The 25,408-nt window shown below is 31.6% G+C and overlaps 1 protein-coding gene across 2 annotated transcripts in view; it reads right to left on the reverse strand.

Annotated features, from left to right (window-relative positions):
- The window catches only part of LOC107437505 (plasmolipin), a 28,083-nt gene extending 4,499 nt beyond the window's left edge, over positions 1-23,584 (reverse strand). The window contains exons 1-5 of one of the 2 annotated variants that reach the window (XM_016049526.5): positions 23,366-23,584; positions 7,710-7,832; positions 4,998-5,174; positions 3,302-3,400; positions 60-192 (exon numbers count right to left, since the gene is read on the reverse strand). In XM_016049526.5, the coding sequence (XP_015905012.1) occupies positions 94-192; positions 3,302-3,400; positions 4,998-5,174; positions 7,710-7,823 (489 nt within the window). In that variant the 5' untranslated portion in view covers positions 7,824-7,832; positions 23,366-23,584 and the 3' untranslated portion in view covers positions 60-93. Of the gene's footprint in view, positions 1-59; positions 193-3,301; positions 3,401-4,997; positions 5,175-7,709; positions 7,833-15,099; positions 15,263-23,365 lie in introns of those variants that run through there. The other variant, XM_016049529.4, reaches the window with a different exon arrangement.
- Positions 23,585-25,408: the final 1,824 nt, after the last annotated feature.

Raw genomic sequence — 25,408 nt, forward strand, 5'->3', positions numbered from 1 at the left:
ACATCGCTATATCCTGGTACCTTACCAGGCTTGTTAGATTTGTTACCTTGTAAACTTACTTTTTCTCGGAGGCAGAGCTTGAGGTAGCATTTCTTAACCAGAAGTGGGCCGGTTTTCACCTTGGCTGCTTCTAATTCTGAATTTACTAAAACCTTCATACAGGTAAAGCACCACTGCCACAAAAGCAAAAAACTAGAAAAGAAATATATACATATATTTTGGCTATATTGATACAATATCAGAAAGCACTCTTTTTTGCGGATATAATCGTGTGGGCTGATGAAAAAATTATATCGTTTTCCGGATTTTTTAAAAAAAATTTTTCCAGATGTTTATTTTTTTTATTATTATTTTTCTACCCCCCTTTTTTTCATATGTCTGTAATTTTCTTTGTTTTATCTTCATTTTGAACTTATTATAAGTTCTGTTTGCTTGCAGCTTATGCGTAATAAATGAAACTTATTGTTTTTCTTAATTTTCTTCGTGTTTTTTTGTATTTTCGTATTTATTTATTTTGTTGTATATATACATACCCTCCAACTTATGAGGATTTTGAAAATAATTCTTTCTAGTGGTCGCGGACCAAAGTAGAAATTTTTAAAGCAAATGGATCTCTCATAAAACTTTTATCAGAACTTAAGAATCTAGCCATATGGCCTGCACTTTTATAAGTAATAGTGGACAAGTTACGCTAAATTTTTTTTTTTTTAAATATTAAGACATTAATTTTGCTACCGTCTGAAAAGAAGATTTCTGAAACTACGGAAATTCCATAGCAGTTGGAGGGTATGTATATATATTAATAAATAACTTATATTTCAAACAAAAAAATTTCTCACGATAAAAAAAAATTAAAGTTACATAACAAAGATTTAGAAAATTATGTTGTCAGATATAAACTAAAAACGTACAAGGCATTACTTTTGAAAAGGTTGAGCATTTTCGAAGGTGATAGAAGCTTATAATGAAAGAGATTGCGGTACATTTTTTGTTTAAAACAAAATTATTTTATCCTTTTTAGTTTAATGAAAATGCGTAGCCTTTAGTTACTTTATTTAGTTTATCTGGGATTTTTTCTTTCTCTTTTGATTTGAGTCAGCGACTGAGGCTTGAAAGTGGTCGAAATTTTGATTGACAGTAAAATGGCGAAACATCTTGCTTGCATTGAGAACTGGCACATAGCTCCAATTGAATTTTAAACATTCTACAGCCAGTTGGAAAATGGTTAAAAATTCGATTGTTGACAAATTTCCAGCCATAGGCGAAAAAAAACTATATAAATTCGATTTTTAACGGTCGTAAAAAAACTACGACTTATATTGTCAGCCAGGACAAGAGGCTCCAAATCAGATTCGAGCACTTAAATTAGTTTGGAATTTTGATTGGCGAAAAATTCTATTTGACGATATAATGTTGATAAATCCTGCTTGTGGGAATGGAACTCTATTAGAGATTTAAGTATCATAGCTAGTCAGAAATTTAGATTAAAAGATTCTCCTCAACAGACATAAAACTACGAGTAATTAAGTAAAATCTTGCTAGATACGAATACTAGTAACCAGTCTCAAAATTTGTCTGGTAAAACGAAGAATAAAGGAAGAAGTCGCAAAGATAACATTCCTGGAATGAAGAATATTAGCCTTGCATAGATTTTTAAAAGAGGACTGTTTACTTTAAAAAAAAAAAAACTCATTTAAAGAATCGATTATTGACTCATAAATCAACCACTTCTGTATTTTTTGTAATGAGTAGATTCCTAATTATTTCACATTTTTTGTGAATTTTACTCAAGAAGTGAAAAGATAAATAGATCTGAGCATTTAAAGTAAAAATTGGTACAGTGAGAACAGGTACAGCACATAAAGCACAGTGCTAGAAGTTTCAATATCTGTTTGATTGTCAAAGGAAATAGAAAAGAGTTGGCAGGCGATTCTACGAAACTTCGAGTTTTCATTAACAGATGTTTTTCATTTCGCGATTTCAACTAGCGATTCGATTCGACAGATTTCGATGGTATTTATCCCCCCCCCCTCTCCACTTAAATATCAATTTGCTACGCTTACTGTGTATACTTTTAATTCATTTTTGAAAAAAAAAAGATTCTAAAAAAGTAAATGCGATGCTTATGGAACACCCAATAAATCAGATATTTTTAAGCTCACATTCTAGAAGACAGTAGGGAACCGATTATCCGGAACGGTCGGGACCATCGCTATTCCGGATAACTGATTTTTCCGGTTTTCTGAATCGCTACAAAAAGTCGTTTTCTTTATTGTTAAACCAACTAAAAAAAAAAAAAAATTTGGAAATAATCTTAAAAATAAGAAAATGCGATGAAGTAATACACTAATGAGTATTTCCATAATGATGGTAAGGAAAACATCTTTAAAAAAAGAAAGAAAAATCGTAAAATCTTACGAGGAAAAAAAAAAATTTAAAAATGGCGAGAAAATTTATCGAATTTCGTTCCGGTTTTTTGGTTTTCCGGTTTTCTGATTTCCGGATAACGGGTTCTGTACTGACTACATTTATTAAGCGTATAAATTAAGCATTTGCCCATCAAATTAAAATGCTATCTAATAAGCTAAGTCCCGGAGATCTATAATTATTTAAATAGCCATAATAAATTTATGATAAAGCTGGTAGGACTTTCCTCACTTTAACCGCAATGAAACGTTTATATAGTTCGTGCTATGCAAAATGACAACTGTATATATTTTCATGGAAAAACTATTATAACGCGATGATAACTAAGGAGTTAAACTTAGTTTGTTTAATTTAATTAATATTTTTACAAGGACTATGAATACCCGTTACGATAATTTAATAAGAGTTTATTTATAGTATTTCATAGTTTTCTCACTAGAAATATTATTCATAAATAAACTAAAAGAGGTAAAAATTTAGTTAAAGGTTAAACAGTGAATATTTTTAGTAGTTAATAAATAAGTGAAATACATACTTCAGAGTTAGGCAATTGTAATTGTATTGCACTAATTTTGTAATCGTAGTTCAATATTAGTTGCAATTACATTACAATTTTAACCATAAATTATTATTGCTTATAATCACGATTAAAACTGTAATCTGTGATTATGATTACTCATAATCACGATTACAATTTATTTACAATTCACGATTACATTATTTTTAAATTAATTCGCAATAACTGATAATACAAGTGATATACGTTTGAACCGACGCTGATAAAAGTTCCAGTATGCTATTCAGTCCCTGTTATGGTTGGTATAACTATTTACTTAATTATACTATATCTCAAACAGTAAAAATCTCAACTTACCGCAGCTGAAGCTAACGCAGAGTGAGCATCTGCCCATGAGGCAGATATACCACCAGCAATGAGATACAGTATGGCCCATATAATAGAAAAGATTACTTCCTGCAAAAAATAAGAACACTTTTAAGAGTTTTATATTCAGGAAAAAGAGTATCCGGTACTCTATTTATTTAAAAAAAAATTTTACAGAGTGCTTCGACATTTTAATTCTCGTAAAAAATAAAGAACTCTTTACACTAGCGGCTTCCAATTATTTTCGGTTATGGAACCCTAAATGATCGTCCTTCATTTGGCGGAACCTCCGACTTCATAATCAAAGTTAATTTGCATTTATGAATGAATTAATTAATAAAACTATTAATTCTTTTGCAAAATATTGAACACGGAGAACGAAATTTTTAATCGTTTTAATCAAAAATAGTTTTAAATTTAGGATTTATGTCTTATAGTTGAATTCGCAGCCATGGAGCTGCGTCTAGTTAAGTTCTAAGTTTGTTTTGGAGCTATGTATAAGATGAAAATAATATTAAATAAATGAATAATAAGCTGAAAATAATATTCAAATTAACCGAATCGAATCGTGGTTTTGTTGAAATGAAAATGAATAAAAAAACTGTTTTAAACATGAAACATAAGTTTTTAAAGTTGAAAAAAATATAACTTTAAAATAGAATGGTCGTCAAAGAATCAAATTTCTTTATTTTTAATTATTAGAATTAGATTTTTTAAATCATTTTAATACAATTAGACTAGGGAGCGAAATTTACACCCGCCAGCTGACCATCGGCGATTAAATAAGTAAGGTTGGCGAGTAACTTGCAAATATTGGTTAGTAAATTAAACACTATACGCTTTGATTATTGTGTTAAAGTGCTTTAAAAGCCATAGAAACTCGTATGGCATTAATTGTGTTTTCTACACTAAGGTGCGCTGTAAGGAGTACTGCCGATACTTCCGGGTAACTGTTTTTGGCGTGCTTTGAAGCCATTCTGGCTCACAACGTGATCATAGTGTTTTGAGACTCTTCTTGAGTAGTATTTGGTTAGCCTGACGGCAAGAAGACTCTAGCCCACGATCCGTCTACCACTGAGGATATTTCACGGCAGCACTGTGGTCGGTGCAAGCCGGATGCGGAATTCGTATCGACCAACTATCGCCGAAATTCGAACCTGGTTCACCTCATTGGAAAGCGAACGCTTTATCCCCTGAGCCATCGCGGCTCTATGGTATTTTTAATGGTAAACTAATGGCAAGTTTCCTTAAATACAAATTGTTGTGGGAACACCTTAAAACGTTCAATTAAATTTAAACTTATGCGTGGATATCGTTGAAATCTTGGAAGGACATGAAATATTCACAACAGCAATGAAATTATCTGAATTTGCGATATTTACTTGTTATTCGAAGCACCAAATCTGAAAATAAATCTGGATGTGGCTCAAACTTAAACACTTTCGAATTTTATGCATGCAATAAGTTATATTTGTATTTTGTCTATTTCTTTACTATCGACGTAAAAATTACAATGTAAAAATTAATTTCGAAGATCAAAATGGCGCAACGCTAGAGAAAATGATCGACGGGATAATACGTAAATTCCGAATTTGCTAATCAATAACCGAAATATTTTTTTGAAGTAACAACTAGTAGATATTACCTACATTTTTTTTTTAAAAAAAGGGAAAGAACTGAAACTTACCAGCAACAACCATGGAATAAACTGCATCGCGTCAGTGAAGTGAAACAAATGGAAGATGAGTAAAAAAAGGGAAATGATAAATGCCGACATCGACACAAATTCATAAAATGTACCAGATGGGTAATAGTATTTTGATGTGACGACGATCATGCTGATAAAACCGCATAAGTCAACAACCTAAAATAAAAACAAAGCAATTAGTTCTTTTAGGCTGAAATGCATTACGAATAATTACAGGGTGTCCAAAAAGTGATCCGACGATTTGAAAAATAAATGAGATAAAAAAGGAAGGAGAGTGGTCGAAAGTTTGGACCCCTTAATGCAAAGTTTACTTTTTGAGCATTTCGCCGTATCTTGAAAAAATTTTTGGTATATAATTATAAAATTTGTTTCTTCAAAGATAATTCCATGCAAAAATAATTTTAATAATTATTTAATAGTCGAAAAAATTTAAATTCGAAGTTACGAAAATGTTTAAAGAAGACAATAAAAATGTTTGAATGCCTGTGTTTTTTAAAATTCGATTTCTGAGGAACTATTTGACCGATTTCGATTTCATCACTTAAAATTACTTTTTTCAAAATAATGAATGCAAATGAGGCAAAAAATTGTATATCTTACAATTCAAAATTCTTTTCAACTATTATTAAATTAAATAATAAATATTTACTGAAAGTTATACTTCACATGTGCAACAATTTGTTAAAAATTGTGGCCAATTCACTTAAAAAGCCATCGAGATATGGTCAAATACGCAAAAAGTACTATTAACATGAAGAGGTCAAAACTTTAATCCGCAGCAGCTACCTATATTTTGGGAGTAAGAAATAAGAATATGTCTAAAAAAAGGTATGTTTATTCAAAGAGAGTACGTTTTTGTGTCTGATTTCGTAACTTAAAATATCGTCTGCGCTAATTAGCATATTTGAGGCCATCCTCTCAAACCGTTGAGTCAAACCGTGAAGATTCCATCATTAAATCAAAAGTTATTCAAGGTAATACGCTTTTTTTTAGGACTGTACATAGGTTCTTGGCAAGCTCTGTAGAGAACCGATGTCGTTTTGGACTAACTATGCTTCGCAGCACTAACGTGTGTAAGAGTTCGTTATGCTACGCTCGTTATGGAAAATCATAGAACTTGCACAACTAAAATCTTCTCCTTTTAGCACATTGCCGAACTTCAGTCCACAATATCAACTTTTCCCCGCCTCTTATAAATTAACACTTTCAAAATTGACTTCTACCGATGCATTAATTTAGATATCTTTTTCTGGAGCAGCTTTTCTGTCACAGAACTTATAAGTCTTGTATTTGAGTTTTTAAATTTTGATTCTGAGTTTTTAATCTTAAATTTTTAGAATTTTCACTGTTTAATAACTTTTATGCACGTTTTTCTTTGTTTTTTTTAAACTTAAATTTTAATTGTTAGATGTTATTTTAGCTGTACATTTTACATACTACAGTTTTAGCCGATTTTTCTAAATTTGTTTTTTAGCCATGGTAAAGCTTTTGCCAATCTTACTGTGCTTTACTGTTTTTAACTACAAATCTTGATATCTCAACTCTATAAGGGTCATTTGACCTATAGTTTTAAATCTGTTAAATTTTTTTATTCATAGGTTATTCTGTGTTGTTTTTGTGATTAATTTTTTTTATGAAGGTCCTTTAACCCTGATGGAGAAAGTGCTGTTATAAAATTCTTAGCTGGCAGTACGCGCAACTACTGAATATGTCATACTGTTTTATGTTTTACTTTTTCTCTCATACAATCTTACTCGCCCGCCATGTACATAAGCTGTTGCATATACTTTATGTTTTGTACTGTTTTTTGCATTTCAATAAACATTTACCCGCATGCCCTAAATTAGGGCAGGTCGGGGTAAATTTCTCATGCTACGTGAAAATACGAAATCTCAACAGCTAAATCTTTTTAACCTCTTACCTGAAAAGCTAGTGAAATTCTACAACTAAACTCGAGATAACCCGGGCAGAGAAAATTGTTAAGTTAATGGGTAATGTTGGGGGGTAATTGTTAAGTAATGGGGATTCTAAAAAGATGGGCAAAATTTTAGGAAGTGATAGTCCTCACCGAAGAAAACAATTTTTATCAAAGAATGCATGGTCGAAAATAAAACACACGCATTTGGTAAGTTGTTTGATGCAAACGAGAAAGTTCCATTCCTATTGCGAGTTACTGCGCTACGTTATTTGTCGCCAAGCTTTCGGCCGCTGCAGAGAAAGTTCGCCTATCTTTTCTTTGCCGTTGTACCAGCATAGCCGCCGGCGGCCACTATTTTGAACACTTATTGTAATCACATGCCATTAAATTTGCTTTTATAACTCAACTTCATCGTTCTTTGTGTGCTTTTGCCTCATATAAGAACATAAACTTTGACGCCCTCTAGCGGTTTTGGGTTCTGTTTTCGACCATGCATTCTTTGATAGAAATTGTTTGTTTGGGTGTGTACTATCACTTCCTAAAATTTTGCCCATCTTTTTAGAATCACCCCGTATAATCAATTACACCTGACGCAAAAGAATGGTCAAAGTAAAGGAACTCGGGTAAAAGGTGACAAGGAGGCTTGAAAGATGTTGCAATCCGTATTTATCAAAATGAGGTAAACATGCCCTTTGAAATATTTCTTTAGCTTGAGGAAGAAGCGTAGTTTGACAAGCAATAAAATACAATAAACAGTAGTGAAATTTACTTACACATTCTACTATTTTCAAAATACCAGGAACTGATTTAAGGTAAGAAGAATCTAAGTATATCTTTGAGGGCGTCCGATTGGAATTTGCAGTTATAGTGACCTGTGTAGTAGCCATCTCAAAGACCTAAGTAAACATAAAACAAAAATCAGTATAAATATGCGTTCATTGCAATTTACTATTTATACTTCGGATAAAAAATAGATAAGTTAGAAAATATATTTGAGCAATTTTTTTTTCTTTTTTTGTTAACGGGAAGTCATTTTCTCGATTGAGACACTTTTATTTCTAAGGTTTTTCTGATTTCGTTTAAAGTTGTAATTGCAGGGTACTTAAGATTTAAAGTACCATAATTGTTACTGAAATACCTAAATGTATTAGCAATTTAGTTACTCGTATTTTGTAAAAATAGTTAAAAAATAAGAAAAGTAATAACAAACTACTCAAAAAAATTAGGGGAATGATAAATTTAACGAAATTAAGCAAATTAAGTCAAATTCTGCTAATTAAGTCAAATCAAAATATCCATAGTCTCAAGTATAGCAGAAACAGCTGAAGAAAATTTTATATGCAAATAAACGTTCATGACGACAAAAACCAAGAAACGGATTTAAGTGCAGAAATTTTGATTTCGCAGAAGCTGATGCTGTCTTTCGTTATCTCACTGGTAAAATTCAACTTTTCGGCTTTCGCTTCGAAAAAAATGTACTTATAAATGTCACTATAACGTGATATACCAGCAGAATCAATAACTAGTTGACTAGGCGTATTTTCAGGAGACTGGAATGTGGGCAAACGTGGTGAACGCTATTGAAGTGGTAAGAATTGTCATTACAAGACTGGAATAGACTCCGAGAAAGGGACATGTTTGACGTCGTCCAGGATAAAGTCGTCTACGTTCTACCACAGCAAATAATGACTAATATCTCATGTTAACAGCTCGTCGTAACAGAACAGCCAACACCACGATAATTCAAAGACAGTTGTTTTTGCCATAAGGGTGGCTTGTATACACACAGGCCAATAGTGGCTCTTGACAATCAGGCACCGTGCAGCCCAAAGAAAGTGAACTGTTGAACATCGAGATTGGATGCAAAGTGTTTGGAGTCAAGTGTTGTTTACCGAGGAGTCCCGATTCAGTTTAGAGTGTGACACCAGACGTGTTTTGGTATGGTGAAAAAGGTGCACTCAAAAATACCTTATATGCATTCAGGAAGGATGACATTACAGACGAGGTAGTTTGATTGTATGAGCTGGAATCAGCATAGGTGGATGTTCTAACCTGTATTTCATTTGGAAGGGCAAATTGACGTCTCAAAGGTATGCAGACGAGATCCTGAGACCCCATGTCGCATCTTACGCTGCAACCATTGGTGATTTCTTTCTTTTAATACATAATAATGTCAGACCGCATACAGCTCGTCTTGTGGAGAACTCACTTGAAGCTGAAACAATGCAGCTCATAGAGTGGCCAGCATGCTCTCCTGATCTTAATCCGATCGAGTCTGCTTGGGACGCACTCGGACGAGGCCTCTTTTTATTGTCCAAGACTTGGAGATTGCACTTTGTCAAGAGTGGAACAGTATTCCTCAATGTCTCATTGAATCAATGCAAAATAGGTGTGTCGCAACCTTAGCAATTCGGTAGGGACCACACACCATAACAAACATCCTGTTACAATCAGTTTTTTGTCATTGACATATTATCAGATTGTTTCCTTGAAACATCATTTCATGTTCTTTATACCATTCCAAATAATTAAAGTTCCCATGTAATTGTTTTTTGCTTCTTTTTTCATGTATTCTGTTTTGTTAAAGTTCTATTCTCCGTTTTATGCTTAATCGTAACTATCAAGCAAAGTTTTCATAACAGTTTTGCTTGCTCCCCTAATTTCTTGGAGCGGTGTATAAGCGGTAAAGCTTAATCACAAAGATTTCTCTGTTTCTTACTATTTTGATGCTGCTGAACTCTATTGAGCCGATCGCGGGAACTTTTCACTTCATCTGCAAAGAATTAAAATATAATTTAGCTTAATAGTAACGAATAGGTCACAAATTCTCAGTAATTAAGAAAATAGCATGTTATTCCTCCAAAAACACGTGACAACACACCCTTCGGAAAATAGCCGTCGCCAGAATTGTATTCTGAATTATTGCTTTTCCCAAAAACCAATTGAAAAATAAGAGATTTTACAACTACATTATTCTTCCAAAGGATGATACAAACATTAAAAAATGTGGTCTCTTATTGCTTTCTAATAACTCTTAGAATTAAAATCAGTCAAAATATAAGAAGTTATTTAATTACTTTGTGCATAACTTTTATAACTGCACATGCACGATAATTCTAAAAGGGTGAAATAGAAGCATGTAACATTATACATGTACAGCTACAGAGACTAGACAAAATTATGGATACACTTCTATACTTCTGTTTCCACATTTCTTAAGACAATTGAATTATATTGTGATGAATATTATTATATTGTGGTTTTTCCACATTTCTCAAAACAATAAAATTAACAAATTGCAAAAACATTTTCAAAGATTTTATATGATCTTTACTTTTAATAATGCTTTAAATAATGATCCATTATTGTAGAAAAATAATATTTACATCTCTGACCCGAGATATTATTCATCTTGTAAGTTCACGTTCGACTCATGTCAAAAGTAACAAAAGAAATGAACAAATAAATTTTAAAAAAAATAAGAAGAAAGTGATCAGATGTTGCCAGATATACCGAATTTAAAAAAAATAAATAAAAAAAAAAAAAGACTCTGGAGGGAAAAAGACAGACTCAATTTGAGCTGATACAAAAGAAAAAGTTTTCGTTGTAGATTGTTAACGTGTAAAATTACGTCTCACTTCTTATTGTGTCACCAACTCTGTGTTCCTAAGCTTAAATATTTTTATTTTTCAGGTTGTTGTTGTTGTTTATAATGCCACTTTATTTCATGTTTTATAACCGTCATTCAACAGCCGACCCAATTTTATGGGTTTACGACTACTAATGTTCATCTCTGTAGCCTTGCAGTTTTGAACCCAATCCAGAAGACAAGGGAACTCCTGGATCGAGTATTGGGAGAAATTTGCCATCGTGGAGGACTTTTTGATAGAGTAAACCCGCATTTGCGTTAAATGGAGAGGAAGACCACGAGAACCTCCCACGGTTAGCCTGACGGCAAGGGGATTCTAACTCATGATCCTTCTGCCCTTGAGGATATTTCACGCCAGCACTGTGGTCGGTGCAAGCCGGATGCGGAATTCGTATCAACTGGAATTCGAACCCGGTTCGCTTCATTGGAACGCGAACGCTCTATCCCCTGGGCCATCGAAGCTCTTCTAATGCCACTTGTCAATATCATCAAGCCTGCTTATTGAAACCAAGCAAATTTAAGGCTAAGAGTGTGTTTCTTGTTTTTCAGCGGGGCCATTTATGGCCAAGAATACGACTTCAACCACACACACGTCACAGCCCGTTTAAAGGGCGGACCCATTCATATATCCATTCACAGATCGTAATTTTGACTTCAACCAGACAACAATCAATCTCCAATTCAGTATCACCAGAGGTATAATTTGTTATGGGAACATGGATGACTTTGTGACCCGATAAATGTAATGTGCACCAGTCACCATTTACTAAACGGGGAGTCTTCAGCCGGCGAGGATCGAGCTCACGACCTCTCGGACAAGAGCCCAATGCCCTACCGAGGCTAAGGCACCGTTTTTGAAATACAATGTGTTATTTTTCAAATCGAAGTTAGCAGTCAATTTGTTACTATTAACATACTATTAACAAAATGTTCATACATAAAACTATAAAAATTATTTATTTCATGAACAAAAGGATTTTTAATTATTTATTTTGAAAAATATCAATTTTTAAGAAATGAAAAAAATATATACAAAGATGAATACGAGGCAACCACGAGGGTCGAAGAGCGGAGTCTTTTCTAGTTATCAGACTCGTATAATATACACAAACTCACGAACGCCGTTCGCGGAATATTTTGCACTGTTACTAAAAAAAAAAATTATAATAATAATAATATTTCGCCTCTTTAAAGAAAGTTTGACTTTTTCGAATTCGAAAAAAAAACCGTTTTTATGCTGCTTTCTCCTATTAATACAAACAAGATTTAAAATTACATTCACACATTTTAATATCACACATCACATTTCCTCTTTCCGCGATTTCCTATTTCCGCGCACCTATTTTCACGACTTTATATCAAATATCATGTTTCGTATTCAAGCGATTTAAAAGCCACTATTATGATTCGCGTTCAAGTGACTTATAATACATCAGAAGTAGTATTCACGCGATTTTTAAATCGAATATTGAAATTCGTATTCACATAATGTTATAATCAAACATTGAGATTCACATTCCCGGGATTTTAAAATGAAACATCGAGATGCGTATTTACGCGATTTTAAAATTAAATGTCGCGATTCCTATCCGCGTGATTTAAAAATAACACACTGAGATTCATATTCACACAATTTAAATAAATAAAATCTCACAACGATATTTTCATTACATTGATAACATTCTGTAGATAAATGTTTTCTACGTTACAGTTTTTACCTCGCTCAAATTTGCTATTATTTATTTCAAATTATTTAAGAAATGTTTTTACACATAAAATTTTTGGAGATCTATTTTCAGCAGGGTTGGCAGGTTTTTGACATGTGACAGTTTTTGACAGTTTAAACCATGGTTTAAACCGTCACGTCAAAAACCTCACTGTCAAAAATGTCGAAAATGTCAAAAACCTATATTCATATGTGAAATTTAATTAATACATAAAATTTATATATTTTTTATAAAAGATAGTGTTTCTAAATATGTTCTAGAAAAAATAAATTTGAAATTTTGAAGAAACACTTATATTTTGAATAGTAACCAAAATCTTGTACTTCTGAAAGCTCACATCTTTTGTAATATTATGTATTCATTTTCATGTGTTATTGAAAATCTGCAGTGATATTATTAAGAAATTTATTTATAACCAAATTTAGTGTATAGTATCAGGGTTGGGTTTTTGCCGTCAAAAACTGGTTTTTGACATGACAGTGGTAAAAACCGTGTTTTTACCGGTAAAAACCGTCAAAAACCTACTGTTTTCTTAAATTTATGACATATAGCGGTCAATATATTATTTTCCCATAATTGCCTTTATAAATGAATGTTGTAAATGATTGCTATTGATTCTGCAACTATATACATGCATTCTTGTAGAAGGATATACATTCATACAGTAATATTGTAATATACTTATTGAAAATAGTGATACTTATTTTTATCATTATAGCTTGATTTGCAAAGGATTCAAAATTTTGCACTTCTTAATTGTTAGAAATAAACAAACAAAAAAGCTTGGAGCTATTAATAAATTCAAGAACTAAAAAGAATTTAAAATTTGGCACTTCTTAAATATTAGAAATAAGCTAAACAAAACTTTCAAAACTTGTAGCTACTAACAAACTCTAAGTCAAGAATGAACACAAAATGATGCTCGGAAATGTTGAAAAATTTTTTTAGTATCCTAATATTTTACTTCCAATAGTATGTTTTGATATAATCATGTTGGGAAAATGCAAGAATCTGTTGTTAAATATCTTTTAACAACTTTTTTTCTAATTTTATTGACTAAAATGAATTAATTTTAAATTACAAGCAGTTAAACTCAAATAAAAATACAGTTTTACCAAAACTATGGGTTTTTGACAGTTTTTGACATGACGGTAAAAACCATGGTATAAACCGGCAAAAACCGTCATGTGTCAAAAACTTGCCAACCCTGTATAGTATAGATTATACTAAAAATTAGACATTTTTAAAGATAAACATTGGCAGTTTTGTACATTAGACATCTTTTAAAGAAAAATCTTTTTAATATTCTTTTAAATCTTCTTAATAATCTTTTTAACATAAGACAATACAAATTTAAGTGCTTTCTGTTAAATACACAGAGTAGTTAGTGTCGATTTACAGTATATTCAGCTTATTCATTTACTGTGCTGAAAATTTAGTTTGTCCAAATACTTGTGAATTTCATTTTGCTGAATACTATATACATAGTTTTGTTGAATATCTAAATATTCAACTGTTGAATAATTACTTCTTGCTTTCAAGATATGCATTATTTGTATTCTTAATACAAGTGGGGGAAACAAATTAAGAGGTAAAAATTGTTTTAAAATGATAAGTGTAGTAATTATAAATAAATATAATAAACAATTTGAATTATATTTATTATTATTCCCAAATATAACTACTTTTAAATTCAAATTAACATACTGGATAATAAAGATATTCGGTATAACATAAAAATTTTTTTTCATACACTTGTATCAAGTTTGTATTTATACAACATAACTTGTAAGTTCCTTATAAATATTAATTATATGTTCCTTATATGTCAAAAATGCATAGTAATAAACTTTTAATTTTCTTAAGTATCAAAAAAAAAATTTTTTTTTCAAAATATAAATATTTAAAAAAATTTTGTGCAAAATGTTTCTGCACATGCATTTGAATATACATTTCTGAGATTTTAAATCTGTTATTTTACCTTAATTTAATTAAAAAATATTTTAAAACCTGCTGATTACCTATAGTATAATTAAATTTCAATATAATGCATGGCAACTGTTGGTATTTTTGAAGTTTATATGTATTTTTTGGCAAACTTTAGTTTTTGACATTTTTGACGGGTTTTTGACAGTTTAAACCAGTATTATACCCTTGTCATGTCAAAAACCACTTTTTGACGTCAAAAACCCAACCCTGATTTTCAGGTTTCTTGGTTTTTTTTTACTAAACTCTACCCTAAGGAATGAATCAATATAGAATTCCATAAAAACTAAGCATTTTTTAAAATTATTTCTGCCGAATTGAAGTGGCGACAAAAAGTTTGAAACTAGTTACTAGAGTTAATCAATGTATGCAGAAAGTTTTTTAATAGATATTTTGTGTTAGCAGAATGTTTTTTATTTTAAATATTTGGATTTCTATTTTCAGGTTTCTATGCTTTTTTTTTACTAAACTACCTATGGAATGAATCAATATAGAATTCCATAAAAACTAAACATTTTTTGAAACTATTTCTGCCGAATTGAAGTGGCGACAAAAAGTTTGAAACTAGTTACTAGAATTAATCAATGTATGCAGAAAGTATTTTAATAGAGATTTTGTTTTAGCAGAATGTTTTTTATTTTAAATAATTCTGCTAGTTTATGTTTATTTATATATATACATAATTTTAATTTACAATGAGTTATATTTTTAACTTAATTTTTTTATAATATTTGATCACATTGATTTGATATAGATGTGCAGAGAATTAAGCAGACTAAGAAAACGCAAATAAATACATACTACAAAAGTAAATTAGTGAATGGCCCAAATTTCTTTTCAAACACTGAAATTTCGTCCAATATTGCTGTAATTAAATGATTAAAAAAATAGTTGCAATAATTTAGAAACGGAAATGCAGTGAATACTGCAGTTAAACATTATTGTCAGATGTAAATTATTATATCTGATAGAGAGTTGAGATAAGGTGATGCCCTTGCATGCATATTTTTTATTATCGCTCTTGGAAAAAGCTATTTGAGATATCAGAATAACTAGAGGCACCAGCTATTAGCTCATTGGTAGAAATAAACTAATGGTAATGGAGACTTATTTTCCAAGGATTAAACAAAATGTTCCAAGGATCTATAAATAGAACATTGCGATTAAATAGAACATCGGTTTCCCGGTAAGGTTAACAATGGTGCTCAATAAAAACTTGAGTGAGTTTCTGTTCAATTTTAGAGGGCGGGTGATAAGGACTGAAATCGGGAGTTACTCGCAAAACGTGAAAGAGTTAAGAGTATTTTAGAACATGCAAATGCAGACCGCGAGTAGTTTAATCCAGTGTTCCCCTACCTTTTTATCACCGCGGACCTGCCAACTTTTGATAATTTGACCGCGTCCCGGTGGGGGGGGGGTTGATATTCTAGATTATTTTGATTTATTAATTTTAATTTAATTGTGTTATACATGACTTCAAAATTAAATAAAATTACACCGAAAAGTAAATATAAAGTGATTTAACATTTTGACTTATTAGAACATTAAATCAATGAGAACCCTGTGCTTACTTCTTTGCAATGAAGCGGTTCCATCTGGGGGTAATCGGAGACAATGATACATTACAAACATTAAAACATTTATGTTACTACCTTCGTACGAATTATATACGAATATTAACTTCATCAAAATTAAAATTCTTTGTAAATATGGTATAAAAAATTGAGAATATGATAGGTGCATTATGTAACAACTGCAGTCGTCCTATAAGTTCGACTATAACGACTGTAGTCGTCCTATAAGTTCGACTAGGCCGATAGCCTGGTTGGTAAAGCACGGGGCCCATTTTCGAAAGTTCGTGGCTTCGATCCCCGTGTAGTAAATGGTGACTGATGCACGTTAAATCTGTCGAGTCGCGAAGTCCTCCATCTTCCCATAACAAATCAATACCTCTCGGGGTACTGATCCAGGAGTTCCCTTGTCTTCTGGATTGGTTCAAAATTACAAGGCTACGGAGTTGAACATTAGTAGTCGTAAACCTAAAATTAGGTCGGCTGTTCAACGACGGATATAAAATATAAGTTCGACTATAGTGGCTGCAGTTGTCCTATAACTTCGAGTATAACGACTTCAGTCGTCCTATAAGTTCGACTATAACGACTTCAGTCGTCCTATAAGTTCGACTATAACGACTGCAAACGTCATATAAGTTCGACTATAACGAATGCAGATCTTCTTAAATTCCTGAAAATCATAAATTGAATATTATTAAATCTGTTTCGTTGAACTTAGTTTTCTATACAAAATTATTTAAAATATTTATAAAAGAATTATTACATTATATTGAGAATTGTAACATTACAGGGGTCTGTTTAGAAGAAATTTGGGTACGCTAACGGACACTTCACAAAATATCTTTTCTTAAAAACGGACCCTTCACAAATTTGTTTATCTTCATTATTGTTTCGTTAATCGAATAAACCCTTCCCAAGAAAGGGGCGGGGAGAATACAAATGTAAACGAACTAAATTTTGTCTTCCGCAGACGCTTCTTCCTTTATTCGTCAGAAATGAATATTCTGCGCTCAGCAGTATAGGCTAAATATCAAATATTTATATGTTGCATCGCTAATTTAGTAGCTGCAATTGCTGTTTATTTTTTAAAATTAAATTTAATTTTTTAAATTATAATTTTACAGTGTTGAGCATAATCTTGTATGTTTTTACAATTTAAAAACTCCTTGAAAAAAAAATTTTTTGTTGCAATAACGGACCCTATTTGCACAAATTCACAAAAGTGGACCCTGGTTGAAAGAATGTGACTTAACGTTTATTTTATATTCACAAATTACGAGTAATTTTTTTACTATTTTACAAAAACGGACCTTTCACAAAATGTCTGGGCAGACCCCTGCATTACGTTCAAACTATATACTAGATTGCTCGAAAAGTCGGTCGTTAGCATTTCAAATGTTGAAGGAAATAGGAGTACGCTCCATTAGCACCAAATCGCAAAATCGCCCATAGTCGATTACAAACGCGAATTAGAGAGAAAAATCTTTTACTTTATAAACAAGCACAAGCTGAACAAACATTTTGAAATATCTATTATATTAGTTAGAAAAAGGTGAATACACATATACTTCTTTTTGCAATAAAAACTCTTTAAAACTCATACTTGTTTTATTTTGTAACTCACTTAAGTTTAGAATTGATGGATTGTTTGGAAATCGAAGAACTTTCTCTAAATTAATTTTATAATAATAATATTTGTAATAAATCCTAAAGTTAAATAACTATAGAAAAAGTCACAGCGAAAACCAACGGGAGGGGGGATTGCGACTTTCTTGCGTAAACATAGAAGGGGTTTGCAACATGCTTATTTTTGACGATAACGGGTTAGGGCGAATTAAAAATCTTAAAAAATATGCGTACGTAATATTTTAACTGTCCCTTATTAATAATTTTTAAATGTTTCGATTTATTAGTATACAAATACGTTAATCGTTTCGTTGTCTCAATCAATATCGTTTGCTTTGACCAGAATTCGCGGAAGAATCATTTGAGCAGTGGTGGCTCATGGAATAGAACGTTCGCCTTCCAATGAGGTGAACCGGGTTCGAATCCCAGCGAAAGACGGATCGATACTAATTCCGCACTCGACTCACACAGTGTTGACGTAAAATATCCTCAGTGGTAGACGGATCATAAGTTACAATCCCCTTGCCGTCAGACCTAGCCATGGTAGGCTTCGTGGTTTTCCTCTCTATGTAACGCAAATACTGTTTAGTTTCATCAAAAAGTTCTCCACGAAGGCAAATTTCATCCAATACTTGATTCATGAGTTCCCTTGTCTTCTGGATTGAGTTCAAAATTACAAGGCTACAGAGTTCACCATTAGTGGTCATAAACCAAAAATTGGGTCGGCTCTTCAACGACAGTTATAAAATATGTTAATTAGAGCCGAGGAGGATCATAGGACAGAAAGCTCGCCTGCCAATGAGGTGACCAAAGTTCGAATACAAGCGATGGCTCGTCGATACGAATTCTGCACACTCGTACGTTGTTGAAGGGAAATATCCTCCGGTGTTGAAGGATGATGGGTTGGAGTCCATTTGCCGTCATTCTAACCTCGGGAGGTTTTCGTGATTTTCGTCTCCATGTAACGCATATTCGAGCTGGTTCCATGAATAAGTCTTCCACTAAGTCTAATTCATCCCAGTGCTTGACCCGGAGTTCTGGTGTCTTCTGAGTTTGGTTCAAAATTACAACCAAACGGAGTTGAACATCTGTAGTCAGAAACTCAGAACTGGGTCAGCTGTTCAATGTCGGTTAAAAATAAAATATATTAATTAGCATACTACCATAAAAATAATGGAAAGTACTTATTTCTAAGCGGTTATCCAAAAACAGAATTGTTTGATTGATGATTGAATGAAGGGTTTAAGGACACAAAGTCCAAATAAGGACATGCCGCGCTAAGAAAAAAAAGAAACATATTTGTTTGCATTTGATACGATTATCACGTATTAGAGGGAGGCGGACCAATACCCCCTTGCTTAGAAACCGTTACTTCTATACATCCATATTTGAGATGACGGTAATTGAGATTAGGGTACTTATCTCGATACACCCGTTAAATGCAAAGGAATATGTGCAGTAGGTTGTTCGCTAAAATCAGAACAAATATTTATTTGCAATGTTTTAGGAAAGATAAAATTCGGGTGCATCTGAGACATCAAAATCTCGCACCTGTGTGCAAGTATAATTGCTGTTTCTGAAAAGCGAAATTCATTCTTTTCCGCGAAAAAAAGTTCCACAAACCTAAAACAATCATGAAAATAGTTTAGAAAGCAAACTTCTATAATAAACACAGCACAAATTATTTAATACTAGACGGGCACAGTTACAAATTCTTTAATTCTAGATGGCTTTTGAAGTTAGGAAATTTCGTCTGACGTTGCGTTACATGGTGAGAAAAACCTCGCACGGTTATCCTGACAGCAAGGGGACTCTAACTTATAATCCAAATTTTAGTTTATAACCGTTGTTGAACAGCAGATCCAAATTTAAGTTTACGACGGCTAATGTTAAACCAAAGAATTGGTTCAGTAGGCTATACTAGAAAAACAACTTACAGGGTGAGTAACATACTCAGATTTAGCAGAGCGTCATTTGAACTGAGATCCTGCGCATGCGTATAAGAAGCAAAGTGACAGAAGGTACGTCACCTGTGAACAGTTTGTTGGACAATTCTACATGCATGGTTGGGTACGCTGCTTTCCGCCAATTTATTCTTTCTTTCTGTGTCAAAATGTGTTAGCAGATTTAATTAACATGGATGATATAAATGTATTCTCAAAGAGATATCTTAATAGTTACTGTTTATCAATAGTGTGTGAAAATACATAACAAACCAACGGTGAAAAAGTTTCTTCTTTACCGCAACGCTTTCCCAATCCCAGTATTGGTTAGAAGGAGAGGAGGGTGCGATGAAAGCTAGACTTCTTCCCCTATGTATATTCTTTGGTTAAACTAAGTAGCCTTGTAATTTGAACCCAATCCAGAAGACAAGGGAACTCTTGGATCAAGTATTGGGAGAAATTTGCCTTCGTGGAGGACTCTTTGATGGAACTAACCAGCATTTGCGTTACATGGAGCGGAAAACCACGAAAACTTCCCACAGTTATCCTGACGGCAAGGGGACTGTAACCCGTGATCTGTCTACCGCTGAGGATATTTCACATCAGCACCGTGGTCGGTGCAAGCCGGATGCGGAATTCGTATCGACAAGCCATCGCCGGGATCGAACTCCGGTTCACCTCATTGGAAGGCGAAAGCTCTATCCTCTGAGCCATCGCGGCTCACACATCTTGGATTTATTTTATAACCGTCGTTGAACAGCCGACAAAATCTTTGGGTTTACGATTGCTAATAGTCAACTCCGTAGCCTTGTAATTTGAACCCAATCCAGAAGACAAGGGAACTCTTGGATCAAGTATTGGGAGAAATTTGCCTTCGCGGAGGACTTTTCGGTGGAACTAACCAGCATTTGAGTTACATGAAGCGGAAAACCACGAAAATGTTGTTGTAGTTCATTTAAGTCGCACTAGAGCTGCACAATGGGCTATTGGCGACGGTCTGGGAGACATCCCTGAGGATGATCCGAAGACAAGCCATCCCAATTTTGATCCTCTGCAGAGGGGATGGCACCCCCGCTTCGGTAGCCCGACGACCTGCACGCGATGTCGAGCACTTTATGGTAGAACAGTTTAACGAGGACCAATACCGCACACCCTCGGTCCCTACGCAGAATGATCCAAGTGGTCTCCCACCCGCACACTGACCGCAGCCAGTGATGCTTGACTTCGGTGATCTGCTGGGAACCGTGTCCTAACGATCAGTCCACTGCGGGACTGATCGTAACAGCCGACCCAATTTTTGGGTTTACGACTACGTAGCCTTGTAATTTTGAACCCAATCCAGAAGACAAGGGAACTCCTGGATCGAGTATAGGGAAAAATCTTGAATTTGGAGGATGCCGGTCAAAGGAAACGAGATTGAAAGCTTTCGAAACAGTTTGATTGCAAATGAAACTAGAAGTGTCCATACGCCGCCGTTGATATCAATTTTTTTTCTTCAATAAAATACGTTTCAATGTATTTGTATGTAATTTTTCCTTCATTTCAAAACTAATCGTCGAGTTTTTTCTCTAATTCAGATATTATTGATTTGTCACTCTCAATGTACCTCTATAAATGCACTTTTTTTTTTTTTTTTTTTTTTTTTTTTTTTTTGCATCATCCTCAACATAAATTTTAAAAAAAAATACATTTGAATATATTTTTTAATCCAACAATTATTTATGAAAAAAAAAATGAATGCAAATACATAAACACATTCGTTATAATTTTCGTTTCATATCTCTTAAATTTATAATGCAAACATACGATGTCTCATAATCTTGGTCATTAATTTATTTTTAGAATCTGTTAAAAATGGTGTGAGAAATAAATCGTTTAAGTATCATGAATTAGGGATCAAGGGAAAGAAACTATCAAAATCGGTCGCAGTGAAGAGTTCGAAACATCAAATTAATTCGGTTTATAAAAATTAATAAAATTTACATGGGAAAAAAAAGGAATTTTAAGAAAAAAACATACAGTGAATCAATAATTTAATTTTTTTTCTTCCCTTTTTAAATACAGATTTTGGCATGGAAAATGCGTTAAATAAATTGCACTTTATAATTCATGTACTTCCATGGAAATTTGTTTCAAAAATATCCGTATTAGCATAAAGAAAACCCATGGTAATTGATTACGCAATGATAAAAAGATAAAAATCAATAAAACTTATCGAGAAAGAAAAAAAAATTTAACATCTGATTTCAAGATTTTATGCAAAGTTATGAAAAAATAATTTTTTTCGTTCTCAACTTGTATGAGAAAATAGCAAAAAGTCTAAAAAAAAGCATCGAAATGTGATACAATAGAGATCGATTTATCCAACTTATTAGGTGAAGCCACACCTGTGCCTGTCTCCATGAAATCTCGTCACTAATTCAACCAGACAAAACATTTGAGCAAATAAACCAACTGTAAAAATAATACAATTATTTTTTTTAAAATCTGATTTAACTTATAGTAATGTTAATTGTTAGGAAAAATTCACAAAGCAGCAAATTCGAATTAATTAAAAAAGCAAACGTGAAATTTATGTCAAAGCACAGAATACAAAATCTTAATTTTCGTTTAATATACGGAACATGTCGTCTGAAATGTCAATTAAATAATATCTTCAGTGACTGCGTTTGGAACTTAAAATCCAAACAGTTGAAAAACAAGTTTTTTTTTTCAGGGGGAAGAGGGATAGCTATTCTTGTATAATTCCATAGCCCTAGGGAAAAACAAAGTAATCTAAAGATAGAGGAGTTTTTTTGATGATTTTGTAAACTAAACTATAAAAGAAAAGAAAAAATGATCCTAAGTTTGTGTTTAATAAAAAACTAATGGTCATGATTCTTAAACTAATAAATTCTAGACTTCGTAAAATTCGACTTGAAAGCATCAAATGAGGAGAAAATAATAAGGAAGAAGAAACCCTAACTGAAAAGGGAATCAAGCGTTTCTACTCGTAGGGACCCCCAAGTAGTTCCAAAATTAGAAAATTAAACAGAAAAAAAATTACTCTCAGTATTTGGAAAAGTGTCAACAGGTTTTGGGGGAAAAACTTAATCACATTTTAAATAAAAAACGCTTTAAAATTAAGCTTTCAAATTTTGAATTAAATTAATAATATTTGAGTAATTAATAATAATATTTATTAATTAATATTTTGAGTTTTACTAAGTAAAATTGTTACAATGAATAATTTTGATAAATTTTCTTTTATTATTAATAATATTTTGAAACGGGGAGAACAATGTATTTTTTAAGAGAAAAACGATTCTATGAAAGAGGCAGTTTTGGATTTCAATTTTAAATTTTCTTTTTTTAATTACATAAATAAAGACACTTTAAATATAAATTGTTGTACAACATTTTATAAATTATGAATGAAAATGTACTTTTTTTGTAAACGCTTTAAATTTATATCTTAATAATTATGGAGTTGCCTCAGGAAATAAATTATAGGGTGAAAATGAAAACAGATAAAGAAGGGTGGGGAAAAAATTAATAAAATGAAGGAAAATTTAATAAAACGTTTTTCGGAATTTTGTCAAATCAACTTAATTACAAAGCCGATTATGATATAATAAGCTATCGAAAAACAGTAACGATAATTTTTCAAGCATATGGACCGGATATAAAACAGCAATAGGATGAAATTTAATACTTGTAATTGACGTAAAATTGTTAAATAGAAACTTTCTCATTGAGAATAGTTAAGACTGTCGATCAGTAAAAAAAATGTTAAAATTATTTTTTTTTTTTTTAAATTTTGAATTATTTATGAATAAAAAATTAGAGAAAACCTAGTCTCTATTTATAAACATCATTCGCACTCATAAAAAGAAAAAGGAAGAAAAAGACATGGATAGAAAGCATTTTTAAATCTGAACTTACGTCTAAAATAAATCTTGTATATATGAAATATAGTTTTTCCCAATTATTGTGCACAGCTCTTCATCTTTTGTAGTAAGTTGTAGTATTTTGATCTAAAATTAAATGGGCGGGTTCTTTCACGTAAAGAAAATTTCCACGCGAGAACTCAAAACAAACCCGCTACTCACCAATCTACAAAACACAAACAAGGAAAATGTTGACTAGACAGGAAACCGCAGCACACTCTTTACCTTCATTCATGTATCAATGCGCTGAGTAAAAAAATATTCAGCTGTTGCATTTTTACCTTATTCCTGTGATTTTTCGAATGAAAAAACTGTTTTAATTTAAATGAAATTATTTTTAAAAAATTTTGAGCAGCAAAAATAGTGAATTTATAGTGAAAAATAGTGAAAGTATCTTCGTCAGGAATTTTTTTTTTTTTTAATTTGCATTTTTTATTTTTCACTATTTGGCATTTTTTAAAAATTTCAAAGGGAAATTTTGTTGTTGTTAATATTTGCTAAAATTTAAAAAGATGATTGAAGAATTGAAGCTGTCTGATTCTAATGTAAAATATTATCAAAAACAAAGGAATAAAAACGAATTCTTAGCCAAATTATATAATTTAAGGAATAAAAAAAGGAATAGATTCGTCATTTTCAGATTTATAAAATAAATGGTAATTACGAAATACTGGTTTTATAAACTTAAGATAAAATTGATGAAAATATAACAATAATAGTAAACATAAAAATAATAGTAAACATAAAAATAATAATTATAAACAATAATAAACATTTAATAATAATAATAAACATTTTATTCATTTTGTATAAATGAGATACTTAAAATTTGGATTAAATATTTTTTTTAAGTAAAAAAAAGCTTGTTTCATAACTGTATCGATCGCAACGAGTCATTGAATAAAAATAAGTGATTTCAGAAGTCAACCTCATCTCTATCAGATTTTTGTTCCTCTGTTATTTCTTTTATTGATCTTTTATCTCAAACCAAGATTCTTTGCTTGATTATTTGACTCTTCAAAAAATTTAATCGATTGTTTGAATTATCTTTTTATATTCCTTAAATATGTTAATCGTAATCTAGATAAAATAGTTAGTAAGGAAAATTTTTATTGACTACGAATTTGAGGTTGCAGTCAAATCATCAAACTTTTTAAAGGAAATTGGATGAAATGAAACAAAGATAAAATAGTTTCAAAGGTTCGTTTATATTATCTATTGGTTGGATGTACCATATGAATTATCGAAAAAAATTTGATTAATCATCATTGAAGTAGAATGGTTAGAAAAGATAATTTCTGTTTGGTCTGTTGAGTTTGACATGTCAGTTAAATCATCAAATTTTTCAAAGCAAAATGAATTGTTAAATATAGCGTATATGAAAATCAATGATATTTAATTTCTTAAATAGCTTTAAAATAATTTTAAATAATATCCTTGCTAAACCAAAAATTTTTTTACTTATTCATTATTTTTTTTTATTATTATTACTCAAGTAAATTTTTTTTTGTAGTGTTATGTGAAATTTTAAAGAAAAACTCCTTAAAAAAAATTTTTTTTTTTGAAAGACAAGGTTTACAAAACAAACAGTACAAAAAATATAAGAAATAGAAATTGTGTTGGCGTTTAGAAGAATTGAGGTAACTTGATTTCTAAGTCGAATCAAAATCGGTATACCATCCACTTCATGCCTTTTAAACAGATGGACATGATTAATCCAGTCTAAGAGCCTAAACCAGCGGTTCTCAAACCTATAGTTCAGTAGTAAGGTCACATGGGCTCCAGACATGCGTTAGAACTTTTTTTTTTTTTTTTTTTTTTTTAACAGGTAATCATTTTTTGAAACCAGTTATGAATTTTTTGAAACCCGTAATTAGTCAGTATTCAACCAATAATTCATTATTTATTTAATATTAAGGTAATTTTTATGAAATTATTTAGGTAAAAATGCAATAAAATTAAAATAGGATGTTTTAAAAATCTATTTTTTTCCCCAATAACAAATTATTGAATAAATTGCTAAACGATGTGCTTTTAC

Source organism: Parasteatoda tepidariorum, chromosome 8 (genome assembly GCF_982258835.1).
Source record: "Parasteatoda tepidariorum strain Cologne lab strain chromosome 8, Ptep-v5.0, whole genome shotgun sequence".
Classification (NCBI taxonomy): domain Eukaryota; kingdom Metazoa; phylum Arthropoda; class Arachnida; order Araneae; family Theridiidae; genus Parasteatoda; species Parasteatoda tepidariorum.